The 13,734-nt window shown below is 39.1% G+C and overlaps 1 protein-coding gene across 8 annotated transcripts in view; it reads right to left on the bottom strand.

Annotated features, from left to right (window-relative positions):
* foxp1b (forkhead box P1b) overlaps window positions 1–13,734 on the bottom strand; it is a 248,245-nt gene that overhangs the window by 38,282 nt on the left and 196,229 nt on the right. For all 8 annotated transcript variants that reach the window (XM_042339613.1, XM_042339614.1, XM_042339615.1 and 5 more), the window contains 2 exons: window positions 6,912–7,065; window positions 4,690–4,888 (listed from right to left, as the gene is read on the bottom strand). In XM_042339613.1, coding sequence (XP_042195547.1) covers window positions 4,690–4,888; window positions 6,912–7,065 — 353 coding nt within the window. The remainder of the gene's footprint in view (window positions 1–4,689; window positions 4,889–6,911; window positions 7,066–13,734) is intronic.

Genomic DNA, 13,734 nt, shown 5'->3' with positions numbered 1-13,734 from the left:
GGTACCAATTCGCTATTATTTTTAATCAGAGAGTTTGGTTCAAAAGTGTAATAGAATTCTTCTAAATAATTATTAAAGCATGACTCGTGCCCAACTAATGGATCAAATTGTCCAATTGCTCCCCACGCAACCCCCAGCCAAATAAGTTAATCGTCGAGATTCTGATTAAAGCAGAGAAAGATAGAGGGAGAAAAAAAAGACAAAAAAACATGGGGAGGGGTGGAGGGAAACGTATCTATTTTATAAATATCCTTTGCTTAAAGTAGGGCAGCATTTTGTCACTGTACATTGCAATAAGCAGCACACAATTTCTATTTACAATTCCAAGCCTTGTTTTCTCGGAAGGACAAATCAAAATGATCCAACTTTTTTTTTAAAAAATCGAGGTTTTAGAAAGGTTGTATCAAGTGGATAAGTGCAATTGCTGATCATCACATCAATAGCGAAAAAAATCTTAGCGAAACCCGACCAAATAATCGGAAGGGATCAGAAAACGAGTTCTTTGTCTTTGTTCAGAATAGGATGGTAACGGTTAAAAAAAAATCTTTTATACCAAAACTGACCATTCCACCTGCAGGCACAGCTCCAGTGCCGTTCAGAGAGCAGGACAGCCTGCCATATGGACTGAGACAGCTTACAATCTGTACAACTCTGGACTACAAGTGCCTAGGGGTCTGTCCTACATTAGCACCACCTGTGCTATCAAATCTCTTTGAGAATATGAACTGGCCATTAGGGTCTCAAGAACATATTTCATATCCTGCACTAGGTCAAATGTGCACCAAAGTCTGCTAGACTTTGAGTAGGTCGAATTTTCATTGATTTGCCCACTGAACGGCATTATATGAACAAAATAGAATCTAGATACAGGTGAAGCTATACCAGGAGCATTTAATTGAAGGTGTTGTAACAGCTTTTCTACAAAGTATATAATTACTTTTGGGTATTTTGCATAACAAGTCATAACTGCACTGCAATCAAAATCTGCTGAAGCGTTCACAGTGAGATTTAACTATACTTCTTCAGACGAAAAACCCCCTTTAAAAGTGACAATTACATATTAAGAACCTATATTATGATTTTGCAAATTGATCTGCAAGCAGACAGAGATGTTAAAACTCATTATACACTATTGTGCCCTGGTGCGTAAAGTCAAGTCTAAATAAGGATATCATTCAGATTTCTTTTTAAAATAAACACTTTTCTTCCCCCTCTCTCTTCCGGCCCCACACCCCCCCCAAAAAAATTCTCTGATTTATACATCGTGCAATGATTCATATCTGAATGATGGCCCTAAAAGCCAAAAAATTCCAACCCGGAAAAAAAATCAGACACTATTTAACAGGAAGCTTAAGAGCTATCCAAAAGAGGGACTATGAAAGCAATGTGTAAAATGCCATACAAGGCTGCTTAAAGTCAAACTGTGGGAAATACATGTAGGTATTAAATGTTAATTATGTTGGTACTCATTATTTAAGAAGAGCTTTTTTTAAAATGAAAAAAGGAATATCTGACCTAAAAATAAGAAAAAAATCTTACCAAAATCAAATTTTATTAATGTGGTATTTTATGTCTTCTATCAAGGTAAATCTTCTGTGCCCCTACCAGCAATTTTCAGCATTTTTTTTTCCTATTGACTATTCTGGTTTCAACAGCTGCTGTGGCTAGGCAGCAGCTTTGTTCAGTCAATAGCAATATACAATAAAAATCACACATCAGTGCCCAATGGCGTTCTAGTATGCTTGACAGAACTGATATAAATAACTTTACAATGTGTTTTTTTCCCTCTAAAACCATAATGACTATAATAAAAACTATTGTAAGTAGTTTTTCACACACAAAAAAAGTATTATTTGACTCTCCTGTTGCCTTTTTAAGTCTTCACCATAGAGGCTGGATGTTTATTTTATAAAGGCTTTGATTTGAGTAATATCATTTCCCACACAATGAATGCAGAAGCTTTTCTTTTCTCTTTTAAAAAACAGCACAGTACACCAGTGGGTAAATATCTCCACACCACAACAGGGATGATAGTCTCTCCTGGCAATCTCCATCAAACTGTTTTTCCTCCCATACACTCAAGGGTTTTACCCTGAATGATTTAATTATAATTTTCCTTGTGTAAGACAAATTAAAGAGGAGAGTAGGAGTGTCATGCCAAATCAGATTATTTATCTCCTTAACAGATTGCTGTAGCTCCAAAGCCCAGAGCTGCTGCTTGATGGATGCCGGGCAGAATATGGGACAGACAGAAGCTTGTGTGTTCTCCTGTTCATCTTACAAGTGGGCAAAACCGATGCTTCCGTGAACATTTCCTCTGCGAGCATGTCATTGACGTACTTCGGGAGTCCTAAGAAAGTTGTCCTTATTCCTAGCAGCAAAAAAAAAGCAATCTGCCCCGCTGACAGGTTTGTTTGCCCCCGGTCCTGTCTTCATTTATAATGAAAACCGAGCACCATTCAGCTAAAGAAGCAGAGTTTCATGTGTCACATGAAATCTGTTCAGGCACCAGGATGCCTGACAAGACTGCAACTAAAACCCTAAATGCATTTGCGGGCACCCTTCCTCAGTTATTCTTATGCCCTACTTAAGGACACAGCTGTAATTCAATCCCTCTGAGCAAATGCATAGCATACACCTACAGCGTACAAAGAGAAGCAAAATAAAACCACATCAAACTAAACTGCCCATTACCTCCTCCCTGCCCTGAATTTATTGTAGGATTTAACCCCATTTGTTCAATGCAATCAATTCATTGTAAAGCTGATTTGTTGGAACAGTAGTCTTTAGTTGTATTACAAAAATGTTACAAATCGATGGAAAGCTAAATGTGATTTGAACTGTTTTTTTAAAAAAAGAGAGGTTGGGGCTCAATCAAGCTTTCATCTGGGAACCATTTTCATATTTGGAACATTAACCAAAAAGGATAGGAGGCACGCAACCTTTATTGGGTTACTGTTAGGCTGTGGTAACAGTAATAAAAAGAGACTCAAACGGTTGTCTTGTTGCTTATGAAATAAAAACATGTTCTGATCTAAATTTCATTATATTATGCAACCAATATTGCACTGAATAGCTCTTTGCTCTTTCGGGGAGCTGGCACAGACCTGATGGGAAGAATGATCTCCTCTCTGTGCTAAAATATTCTTTCAAATCTGTAATTACTATCTAGCTATTAATGAGATCATTTGAGAACTTCATTCAGAAAAAGGAAGCCAAAGCCATGCACGCAAAAACAAATGAGGGGTTATGAGGTTTGAAAATATTGATGACCTGACACAAAAAAAAGGGCGTTATTTGCTCCACTCACGAATCGCAGTGTTTGACGTACGACTCTGAACAGGGAATTCCATTACAGCTGCACATCAAAACATCTGTGGCACTGAGATCTTCACTGGATTGCTCCATGGGAAGCCACTGTATTCGTAACCAAACGAAAAATATACCTGGCCTCAATTTTGTTTTGGCAGAAAAACAATGTAGGAAAAATTGATTTTTTTAAAAAAACAAACCTTTCTGGGTTACTATCTGGGCTGTAGCCTTTGCTATTTTTTATGGATATGCAATTAATTTTTTTTGTTTCTTTATGTTTTCTGTCCTTCCTCAGACTTGCACAGAACTATACAGAGCTTCACGTGTTGGCGATATTTGTCACCTCAAAGAAATAGCCTTTCGTCATACACAATAGTGGACATTACAGCCTAGTTCACCTCAGACTGTAGCACTTTAATGTTACCTCAACAAGGTAACTCAGAACAGACCGGACGATGAACTGAGACTCGTACATCTGGGATAAATACATTGGTAACCGAGCCATCAGAAAGAGTGTGCTATTGAAGCAGGATTTCTTGCTTAGTGTTAGCTGTCAGCGGTGTTTGCTGCATACTGAACACGATTGTGGAAAAGGAATGGTTGGGATGAGAAGGGAAGAGCAGAGCTTGCAAAAGCAGAGGAGTAACAAATTAGAATCTTCTGCAGTTCGAATCTGAGAAGCACAGGAAAGATCGGAAAAGATCAATTTACGGTGAAGATCTTAAAATATAATCCACTCGTTTAAAAAATAATCTATTCTTGAGTTTTTTTTATAATAAAAAGTTTGGGGTATATTCATTAGGCCACGTGTGGGAATAAGGTCTTTTGAAGGTTTCTTGACGATATTCCTTCAATACTGATTTATGCAACTCAAATACTTGGAACGGTCAGATGAGGGTGGCGCAGTGGCCTGAAATTCTTTTGTTTGCAAAATGGGATTTTATTAGGTGATGAAAAACACAAATAAAAAAACACACAGCAGTAAGAACCAGCACACAGTTTATCTCCAAGATCTTTTGCTGTGTATTTTGCAACTCAAAAGGTACATTCCTCCCAACTCGAAAAACAAGTCTATGTAGGGATCGGAAAGAGGCCAATGGTCATGTTACAAAATGTAAGGACAGCAACAAAACTGGGCATACTTTGTCCTAAAATAACACTCTGCACAGAATCTCCCATCAACGACGCACAGCTGCTTACCCACACAATCCTTCTGGGGTTTGACTTTTCTCCGTAATAGAAAGGAAATACGGGCAAGACAATTACCCATAATGGGTTATGATGAATGGTGGACAATTTGAAAGTGCGGGCTCTAAAATGGGCTTTGTAACAAAGGAAATGATATAAAGGATCAGTGCAGAAGTAGTTGGTGCCTACCCTTCCCTTTTTGGAGTGTGAAGCATGGACTGTCCGTTCATCAGGGATCCTGGTGTTGAGGTCTTAGGTGTTGCTGTTGAGGGAGAACAAATTGAGCTTGTGGAAAGGTCTAGGCCGCCATTTTTGGTTATACTTTCTTCCATTATGTGAGCTGCAGTCACTTCCTTCCACAGCTGCTGCAATTCTGTTGGAGTCATGCCTGTGTCAAACAGCAATAGCCCCACATTATATAATCAGATCCATGTAGAGCAGACTAAACCCTCTTCACACACTAATTAAAAACCAAAGTGTATGTAAACAAGGTCTGATGTTAATTAGGCAATCCTTAACAATATTCCTACGTGCCACATTACTCGCAACAAGACATAATGTAACCCAGTGAATATTCGGTTAGTGTTGATAATTAAAAGTAAATTCTTCAGATGTCTGTAATAATTGATCTGCTTATTTTACCATGAATTGCAACACGACCAAGGCTTCTCTGCATATTCACTCTGCTATTGAAATCAAAGCACTTCAAGTTATTACTGCAGATAGTTTGCAATGTAATAATGGCAAAACACATTCATCTTTAAATATAAAAAGTACAATTTAAAATAATGTGCCGTAAACGCAACGGGTTCATTTAAACCATATTCAAAGGCTTTTTACAATTTTACTACAAAATTAGAATATTATGTCAGTAATTATTTTTTAATCACCTGTCTTTATCATTAAAATTTTATTTCATTCTGAAAGCCTATGTGGAAATTTCAAAGCAGAAAGTAAAAACCTGTGGTTGTAACCATATTTTAATTACAAATCACAATTAAATATTCAAGCATTTCAGATCAGTAAGAATACTAGGGTCAGAATCTAATTTATTACTTTCATTTTGGGTGCAGGAATTAGATAATAATCTCAAAGTGATCAGCCAAAACATCTTTACTTTACTAAACTACTGCTAAAGATTTTAATTACGGTAGCATTGGAGAGTGTAGGTCTAATAAGGCAATAGACTCCAGAGAGTCTAAGTGGTTAAGAAGTGTGAAATGAGACTGATAGGATTTTTACATATTCTCAGTAGATCGTTTGCATATCAAAGAGCGGCAAATTACAGTAGGACAGTAGAACAACCTTCCCAGATTCTCACAGGCTGCAATAATGATTGGCAAATCTATCAGGAAGAAGGTCAGAGCAAAACACCACGCAGAATTGTCCTATTTCCTTGCACCCTCCTGCCATTTGCAAACACCTTCCGCAAGAGAAGATGCTGGATGTATTTATTTTTAGCAGCCTGGCCTGGACAAAGCTGCCTGCACGACAAGAATTACCCACACCTACCTCTGCTGACCTTAAGACCACTGCTCGAAACAGTTGAAACAAAAAAAGAAAGTGAACAGGCACGTCTGATGCTAACCTCGCAGATAGAGACTCGTGCCAGGTACTTTAACCAGATTAGGCTGAAAGGATTCTCTCTGATGGATCTGAGATACGTTTCATTTGTTTTTAAACACATTCGTCGCTGTTCCCTCATTATGAAAAAAAATGGACACTACTTTGAAAAATGTGCGTTGTTGGAAAACGTGATTGATTACTACTCATAGAACTCAATTTCCCAATCCCAGGTAGTACTGGCTGAAAGACAAACACAGTTGCTCAACCTTTTTCGTCCTTGTACCTCTATACCCAGGTGACCATGTTCAAGCAAGCATAAAGTTGATTTAAGGTTCGTAATGACATCAGTTTTGGGCTATTATCACAGTGATAAAAAATTGCTTTGTATTTCTGCCTGCCCAAACTCTCAGTTGCTTTCCAAAGAACCCCAGTTCCACAGGGACAGATGTCACCACTATTAGTTTACTGCACCACTAGAACTGTACCTCTGAAGCAACTCTGTTTAGGTTATTTGGTCAATGGCTCACAGATAGACACCCTTAGGCTTTAAATATGCTCCTTAAACACCACAGGAACAGCTAGCTATAACATACAACTATTCAAATCAATCAATGACATGGCTGCTGAATTACCTAAGGGTGTCCCTGATGTGTTGCTGCACAGATTACACTTCATGCATCGTCACATTCATAGCTTTCATATTATACACTGGTGTGCCCTGTCACTGCTCAATTGCCCTCTCCTGAACAACTTAACTGCTGTGGCTTTGCAGCCTCCATTTGCACTGACTGATACAGAGGTTCGCTTCAAAAAAAAAGGGACCCATCTCAGGGCCGGACACCTACCTTGTGCCAGTGTTTGCAGAGAGAGAGTCGGTTGTCCTGGCTGAACTGTGAGCAAGCCTTGGCGCTGCAATGTCATGATGTGTTGCTGCTGCAGTTGTTGCACTTGTAAAAGTTGTTGCTGGAGAGCCAACTGGTGAGACAACGGCTGCTGTTGCTAAAATCAAAAGAGGGAAATATTTTGAACTCACGGACGCATGGTACGATATGAATCCGTTTTGCACAAGAACGGTCGCTCTTAATAGCAATTAAACTAATCGTAAAACAAGGTGACATACGTGAGGTTGAGTTTAACAGATCAACCCTAATATCAACCCTGATCACAAATAGGGTCATTTCAGACCTGAGGAAGGAGCAACACTATGAAGAATTGTTGGTTGTCCATATGAAAAAATTCTTATAAGTAAAAGGTAGTAAATTTAGAGAAGGAAGAGTGGGAATGGACCTTACAGGCAGTGTCTAATCCACCCTACCATACATTCCACAGTAAAAATGTTTTAAGGAGTTTAAAGAGCTTTCCCAAATATTTCCAACCTCTTCAGAGTACCCCATGGGCGAGACTTGCCGTGAACTTGCATTTTCCTTTACTCTTTGTGGAACATTAGCTGACGAAAGAATGCCTGGCTTGCAAGCCAAGAAAAAAGTCTGTTGACAATGTCTCGTTAAAACTAAATGGAAAAGTCAAAGAACTGAAGAAAAAGTTCATTTAATGCTGTTAATCAGGCATGACAAAACATGAAATAACATACTAAATCATTCATAGAAACAGCCCCTGGATTTTAATTACAGACATTTATAATTTAGCAAACAGCACCTGACTCGAATGTTGGTGTCCCAATACGTCATTCCATTTCAGAAAGCCCTGATATTGATTGAGCATGTAGAGTGTTCTTATATTTATCAATTTCACTTTTGGGAATTTGGTTTTCCCTCCATTAATTGACTTAACTATACAACTGATTAAAAAGCACCATTGGTTTCGCCACCATTTCAGCCAGCTGTTTTGCTCCACAATTCAAGTGACTCAGTTATACAACACAAAAGGCCAACTGAGTATGGCTTTGGTATAAAACCAACACAAAGTTCAGAGGAAGCCAGGTAAAGCGGCAACAATTGGCTGTCAAATCCCCTTCCTGGAAGCGATTTCAGAATCAAATCAGAGTCCACGCAGCTTAATTTTGTTTTTACTGTAGCTGGTGCAACTAGAATTTTTTGAACTTAATTAAATTTATATCCATTGGATGACCCTTGTGGTTATTAAACTGCCAGTGGCCACTTCCGACTCTTTAAATAAAGTTAGTTGATTTTCAGCAAAAGAACTTGAATTCGACCCAAGGCAAATGATCTGGAGCAGGTAGTAGAATTGCGTATAATAATAAAAATAAGTCAAAATAACTCCCTACGCAAGCCCTACATTGAATGGTGCCTTTGATTCAGGAAGTTGTGGGTTCAAGCCCGTCAGGATTCTGATCTCATAGATCATAGATCTCATGGCTGACACTCCAGTGTAGTGCTGCTCATGTCTAACTGTTAAAAATTTGTCACTCACTTCGCTGCTGGTTGTGGAACATTGCTGTGTCTTAATTTGCTAATTTAGTCTACAAATATAGAGTCACTACACTATACAGAAAACTCTGTGATGTGCCTTGAAACGTTTCAATATAAGCTGCTATTTAAAATGCAAAGACGTAGTACATCTGGAAGAGTGAAACTTGCAATGCAACAGGTCTACAAGTAATTGCAGTCATTAATACAGAATGTAGCTCGTGTAATTCCATTTATGTTTTTGTTAAACTATTCTACCGTTTCCAAATCAAGCTTTTCTGTTCGAATTTTAATTTGCTTACCATCTCGTGATCGGAATTTTAATACATTAATTTGAATCGGGAAAAGCTGTTTTCTACCATAAAAAAGGGAGACTTTTTATTTAATTGGGGGGGGGGGGACTTTTCTAGATTAACAGTAAGTGAGAAACATCAATTGACAGAAAGCTACATATTACGCACTGAACTATGAAATCGGTCTTATGATATTTTTTAATGCCCCTGACCAAAGCAGTAAGAAAATAGGGAGATATAAATGAGGCTTTCTGTAATGCAATGCCCGACTGTTGGAAGTGACCTCAAAGGGTGACCCTTGCATAAAATCTGTCTTTTTTGTGGTTGCTGAAAAATGTGTTTATATGCAGCCAAAAACACATTCCGAGTGTGATGTTGCAGGGAAATAAATGTGTGCTCTGCTTCATATCTGCAAGAAGCAAGCAGAGGAAGGAAGAATGAAGATGAAAAGTAAATGCACAGAAGTGGTGGCAATTTGAAACGAAAACAGAAGATGCTAAAAAAAAAGCATCTGATGAATGAAACTCCTCCCTGTGAGGTATTAACCTATTTTTTTCTTCCAGCTGCTGATCGACCTGCAGTGCATTTGCAGCATTGTATTTTATTAGAATAGAAAAGTGATAAGAAAGAACTTGAGAGTTTAGTTCGGGCTGGAGGATTACCCCATCACTGTAAATCTAGAGATAAGGAGGACTTCAATTAGCTAAGACCACAACCATGAGGCTGGTGACCTTCCAAGACAGGGAGCAGCCAATACATAATAAAAGGTTTGAAGCGCGATATTTAGGTTTGTGGAAAAACGTTGTGTGTGGCTGCATTGAGGGGGACTCATTCACAATCTGACAACTCAGGATTAACCCCACCAGCTCCATCACCACTGCTTCCAGATTGAGGCACTGAAAACTGAAACAATTTGCACACGTACACGAACAAATAGCTGAACTGGGCTTTGGTGTACAGACGACTAGATTAATTTAACTAAATAGCCTACAATCATAGGGAATCCACGCAGAACAGGAGACAAATTTTGTCAACGTGTCTCTTTGATTCAGTTATAATCAATGGAACAAATTGAAAATTTCCGTGCAACCAAGTGGTTCTCGTTCACCTCTAACCAACAGCATTCGGCTCGTGGCATATTCAACAGGCTGACTGTCAGCCTGCGCTGCCTGGTTGGGGACAGCAGATGCTCCACTTCTCTCAAACGTTGAGAGAGAAAATATATCCCTCGGAAGAGAACATTTGTGATCTGTCCGACACTGAGAACAGGTACTGGGAACATGGTTGTCAGGATCACTTGGGAGCATTACAGATTATTCATGTTCTGTCTTACTTGTCTACCAAACTAGTGGAATCAGAAGGAATTAGGAAATACATACAACCAATCTCCTTACCGATTGATTGACAGCTCAGGGATCCTGGGATCTGGAATAGGAACACTTTGCATTTATTTCAGTCACTCACGTGCAGCTGATCTACAAGACCATTTTGCTTTCCTGCATAAATGCTGGAATTGGGAGTGAATTTCTCCGTGTGTGGACCTGAAGATTGCCGATGGCCAATCGACAATAGAGATTACGTACTTTATAAGTAGGCTGAACATTTCAGCTATCTCTTTAAGTTGACCGCGTCACATTCATTGTGAAAGCCATGGACCAATGTTTGGCAACATAAAGTACAAGACAACATCTCTCAGAAGGGGATGCACAATAGAATCGAAGCAGTAAAGAATGGGCAAATTACAGGTGTTCGCCTCACTACACAGTAACATTCTGTGAAGCACTTTATGACATCCATCCAATATGAAAGGCGCAACAACAACAACAACAACAACAAGATTCCATTTATAGAGCGCCTTTCACGTCAGGAGGACGTCCCAAGGCGCTGCACAGTTGGGTCATGACCCGAGCAGGGGGGAAATGGTCAGGGTGAGGGGAGGGAAGGGAGGGAGAGAGGAGGGGGGAAATGGTCAGGGTGAGGGGAGGGAAGGGAGGGAGCGAGGAGGAGGAAGAGAGTCGAGAGGGGAGCTGAAGGCACGGTCAAAGAGAAAGGTTTTGAGACCGGCCCTGAAGGAGGAAAGGGAGGAAGCAAGGCGAAGGCACTGGGGGATGGAGTTCCAGAGCCTCGGGGCTGAGAGGCTGAAGGCCCGACCACCGATAGTAGGGCGGTTGGGGCGGGGGACGTGGAGCAGACCGGAGCCAGAGGAACGGAGGGTACGGGCAGGTAGGTAGGGGGATAGTAGGTTGGAGAGAATCTAACACAAGGATTATTATTATCATTTTAATAAAGTACAAGATAACCTCCCTCAAAAGGGGTGTAGAATGGAATTGAAGGGCTAAAGAAAGGGAGCTCAAGCTATAATTGCAACCCCATTAAATCTTTAAAGATAGAGGGACATTTCTGATTCTGATAGGGTCAGGAGGACGTTCCAATGTGCTTCACAAGATATACTGTAAAGTGCAGTTACTTTGTGTTTTATGGGTAAACAAAGCAGCCTCACAAGCAAGAGACCTGGGTTTGATTCCTTGAGCAAACTTCCTTACTCCACACGCCCTCAAGAAAAAAAATAATTTGGTCACTCAATTCACGACTGTTTGTGGGACACTGCTGTGTGCAATTGGCTGCCGCTCCACAAAATATACAGTCAATTCACTTTACAGCATATTCTGTGAAGTGCGTTGAGACGTCTAGAAGACATGAAAAACGCTACATCAAATGGATTATTACTATTATAATTTGTTTGTTTAGAATCGGCATAATCTGATGACATGTCTGTCCAACAAGACAAAGGCTTTGTTGAAACTAATACAAACTTCAGTTACTCCTTAGCCTGTAAGAAACAAAAAGCTATTTCTTGGGACTGTGAAAGTCAGAACTTACAGAAAGGATAATTTGTGATTTATCTGGAGAATATGCTTTGGCAATACTCGAAAACTGATAAAACAATTGAACGGTATATAGGAGCAATATGCATAAGATGGGAGAAATAGAACCAAATAGGTGTGGTACTGAGAAGGTACTCACAAACCAAGGAAGTTACATGCTACAATGTAAGAAATAGCCTAGGGGAGTTCCACATTAAATTCTTAAATGTAATAAAACCATCCATGCAGTTTCTCTCATGTGCTCTGGGGTTGAAATCTTGTATGTGAGACAAACTTCAAGAGAAAGAGCAGGAGGCAAATTTCAAGCTAGTAAGATGTTTCTAAAAAAAAGCTTCCAACAATTAGGAAACCTCACGAACTATGCATTAAAAAGAAGTATGAAGTGTGATTCATACAGATAGCAAAACAAGAAACTCATACCAAGCAGCAGAAATGTAAACAGAGAATGTTGGTTATCGGTATAACATTTATAGAAGAAAACAGCATTCCTGTGCCCCTCCCCAAACCGCTCGTCTCCCACCAGTCAGCAGAAAATCAAGTTGACAGTAAAGGTTGTGAAATTGTTCCGTCGAGTCGACTAGATGTGATGAGAAAACTATACACTGAAGGCATAGTAAAGCGTGGGTCTAGCAGTGAGCCATTTTATGGAACTTTGACCTCCTTAACTGCACATTACAAAAAACAAACTGTATGTTAACTCAATAAAAATATGAATTTCTAAACTCTCCCCTTTTTTAATCCTTAAGGAAAAACTAAAAGTAAATGCTGGATGAAACAGGACTCTCCATTAAAATCACTAACCATTTAAGAGTCTAAATACCTGCAGTAAATTTGATAAACTCGATTGTATCCTTAATTTTCGGGGGGGAAATGAGATGTACGGACAGTTTTCAGCTTGCCTGGTTTTGAAAGGAACTGAGTGTTTGATGAAGAGATAATTTATTGCAGCAAGAGGCTAAACAACCTCAGCAGAGGTTTATAGAAAAGCAGAGACATTTTATACAGTAATTTAGAAAATTGGCCAAATGCAGACAAAACTTTTATGCAGATTTCCTAGAATAATTATCTGATTGATAAAATGATAAAAGCAGTGCCGTTACCACAATAAGTGGAAGGAGATTATCTAATGTTTCGAATCTACTGTAAATCATAATGAATTCTGATTATGTTATCCAAATCATCCCTAACAATTCTGGAAAGTCAATTAAAGTGTTAGTTACGTTAATGTGGCATCTTTTTAGCATTTTAAGATTACAGCACTAGCAAAACTAATCTCCTCGTTTTCATTCAGTGTTTGTCTGGAATGACACAAACGTCAATTGAGGAGGGAGGGAAATCAAACCCCTGTTTTAGAAATGATAAATCAGGATATAAAAGTATACAAGACCCATTGTCAGAGCAAAGAATTTAAAAGCACCAAACATGCTGCCAAAATGAACTCCCCACCCAGTTATCAAACACAGGATACAACCGAGTTTGTTTACTTCTTCCAATTGAATGCATACAAAAAAGGTCTCCACACAGTTCTGTTGTTAGGTCAGTAATCAGTGTTGAAATACTGAAACATCCAGATAAACTTGTACCTCACTTCCCTCCCCTCAAATGGTTGTCAAAGGTCCACTTTCCTTCCCTGGGTTACTCCCCATTGCTCTTATGTAAATTGTCAGCTATGTAATTGCTCAAGGAGGCTCCCAGAAAGTAACCCTTTATATCTACAGCTGCATCTGAAGCACTCGAAATTTTTCCTGACATGATTTTCTAGTCCCATCTGAATTTTTCGTAGACGTGTGTTCTCGCAGAACATCTGCATAGCAATACGAGACTGAACATATTAGACCAAATTAAAGGTTAATAAGATGCGGCATTGGGAAGAAACAAAAACACAATCCCTTACATCTGATAAGAATGACACTGACAGTCTTTCAATTGTTGGGCTTCAAATATAGTGGTAAGGATCTTAAAAAAACTTTTGATGCTGTTAAAAGAAAGCTACACAAAGAAACAACGGGGGGTTACGGCCTGTAAACCACAGGAGAGAAGCTAAGTAATTCCTATTCCACTTTTGAAGGCTGTTAGAAATTCTATTTTAAAAAAAAGCGAAAA

Source organism: Callorhinchus milii, unplaced genomic scaffold (genome assembly GCF_018977255.1).
Source record: "Callorhinchus milii isolate IMCB2004 unplaced genomic scaffold, IMCB_Cmil_1.0 Scaffold12, whole genome shotgun sequence".
Lineage (NCBI taxonomy): Eukaryota > Metazoa > Chordata > Chondrichthyes > Chimaeriformes > Callorhinchidae > Callorhinchus > Callorhinchus milii.
This window is presented reverse-complemented; position numbering and strand designations above follow the sequence as displayed.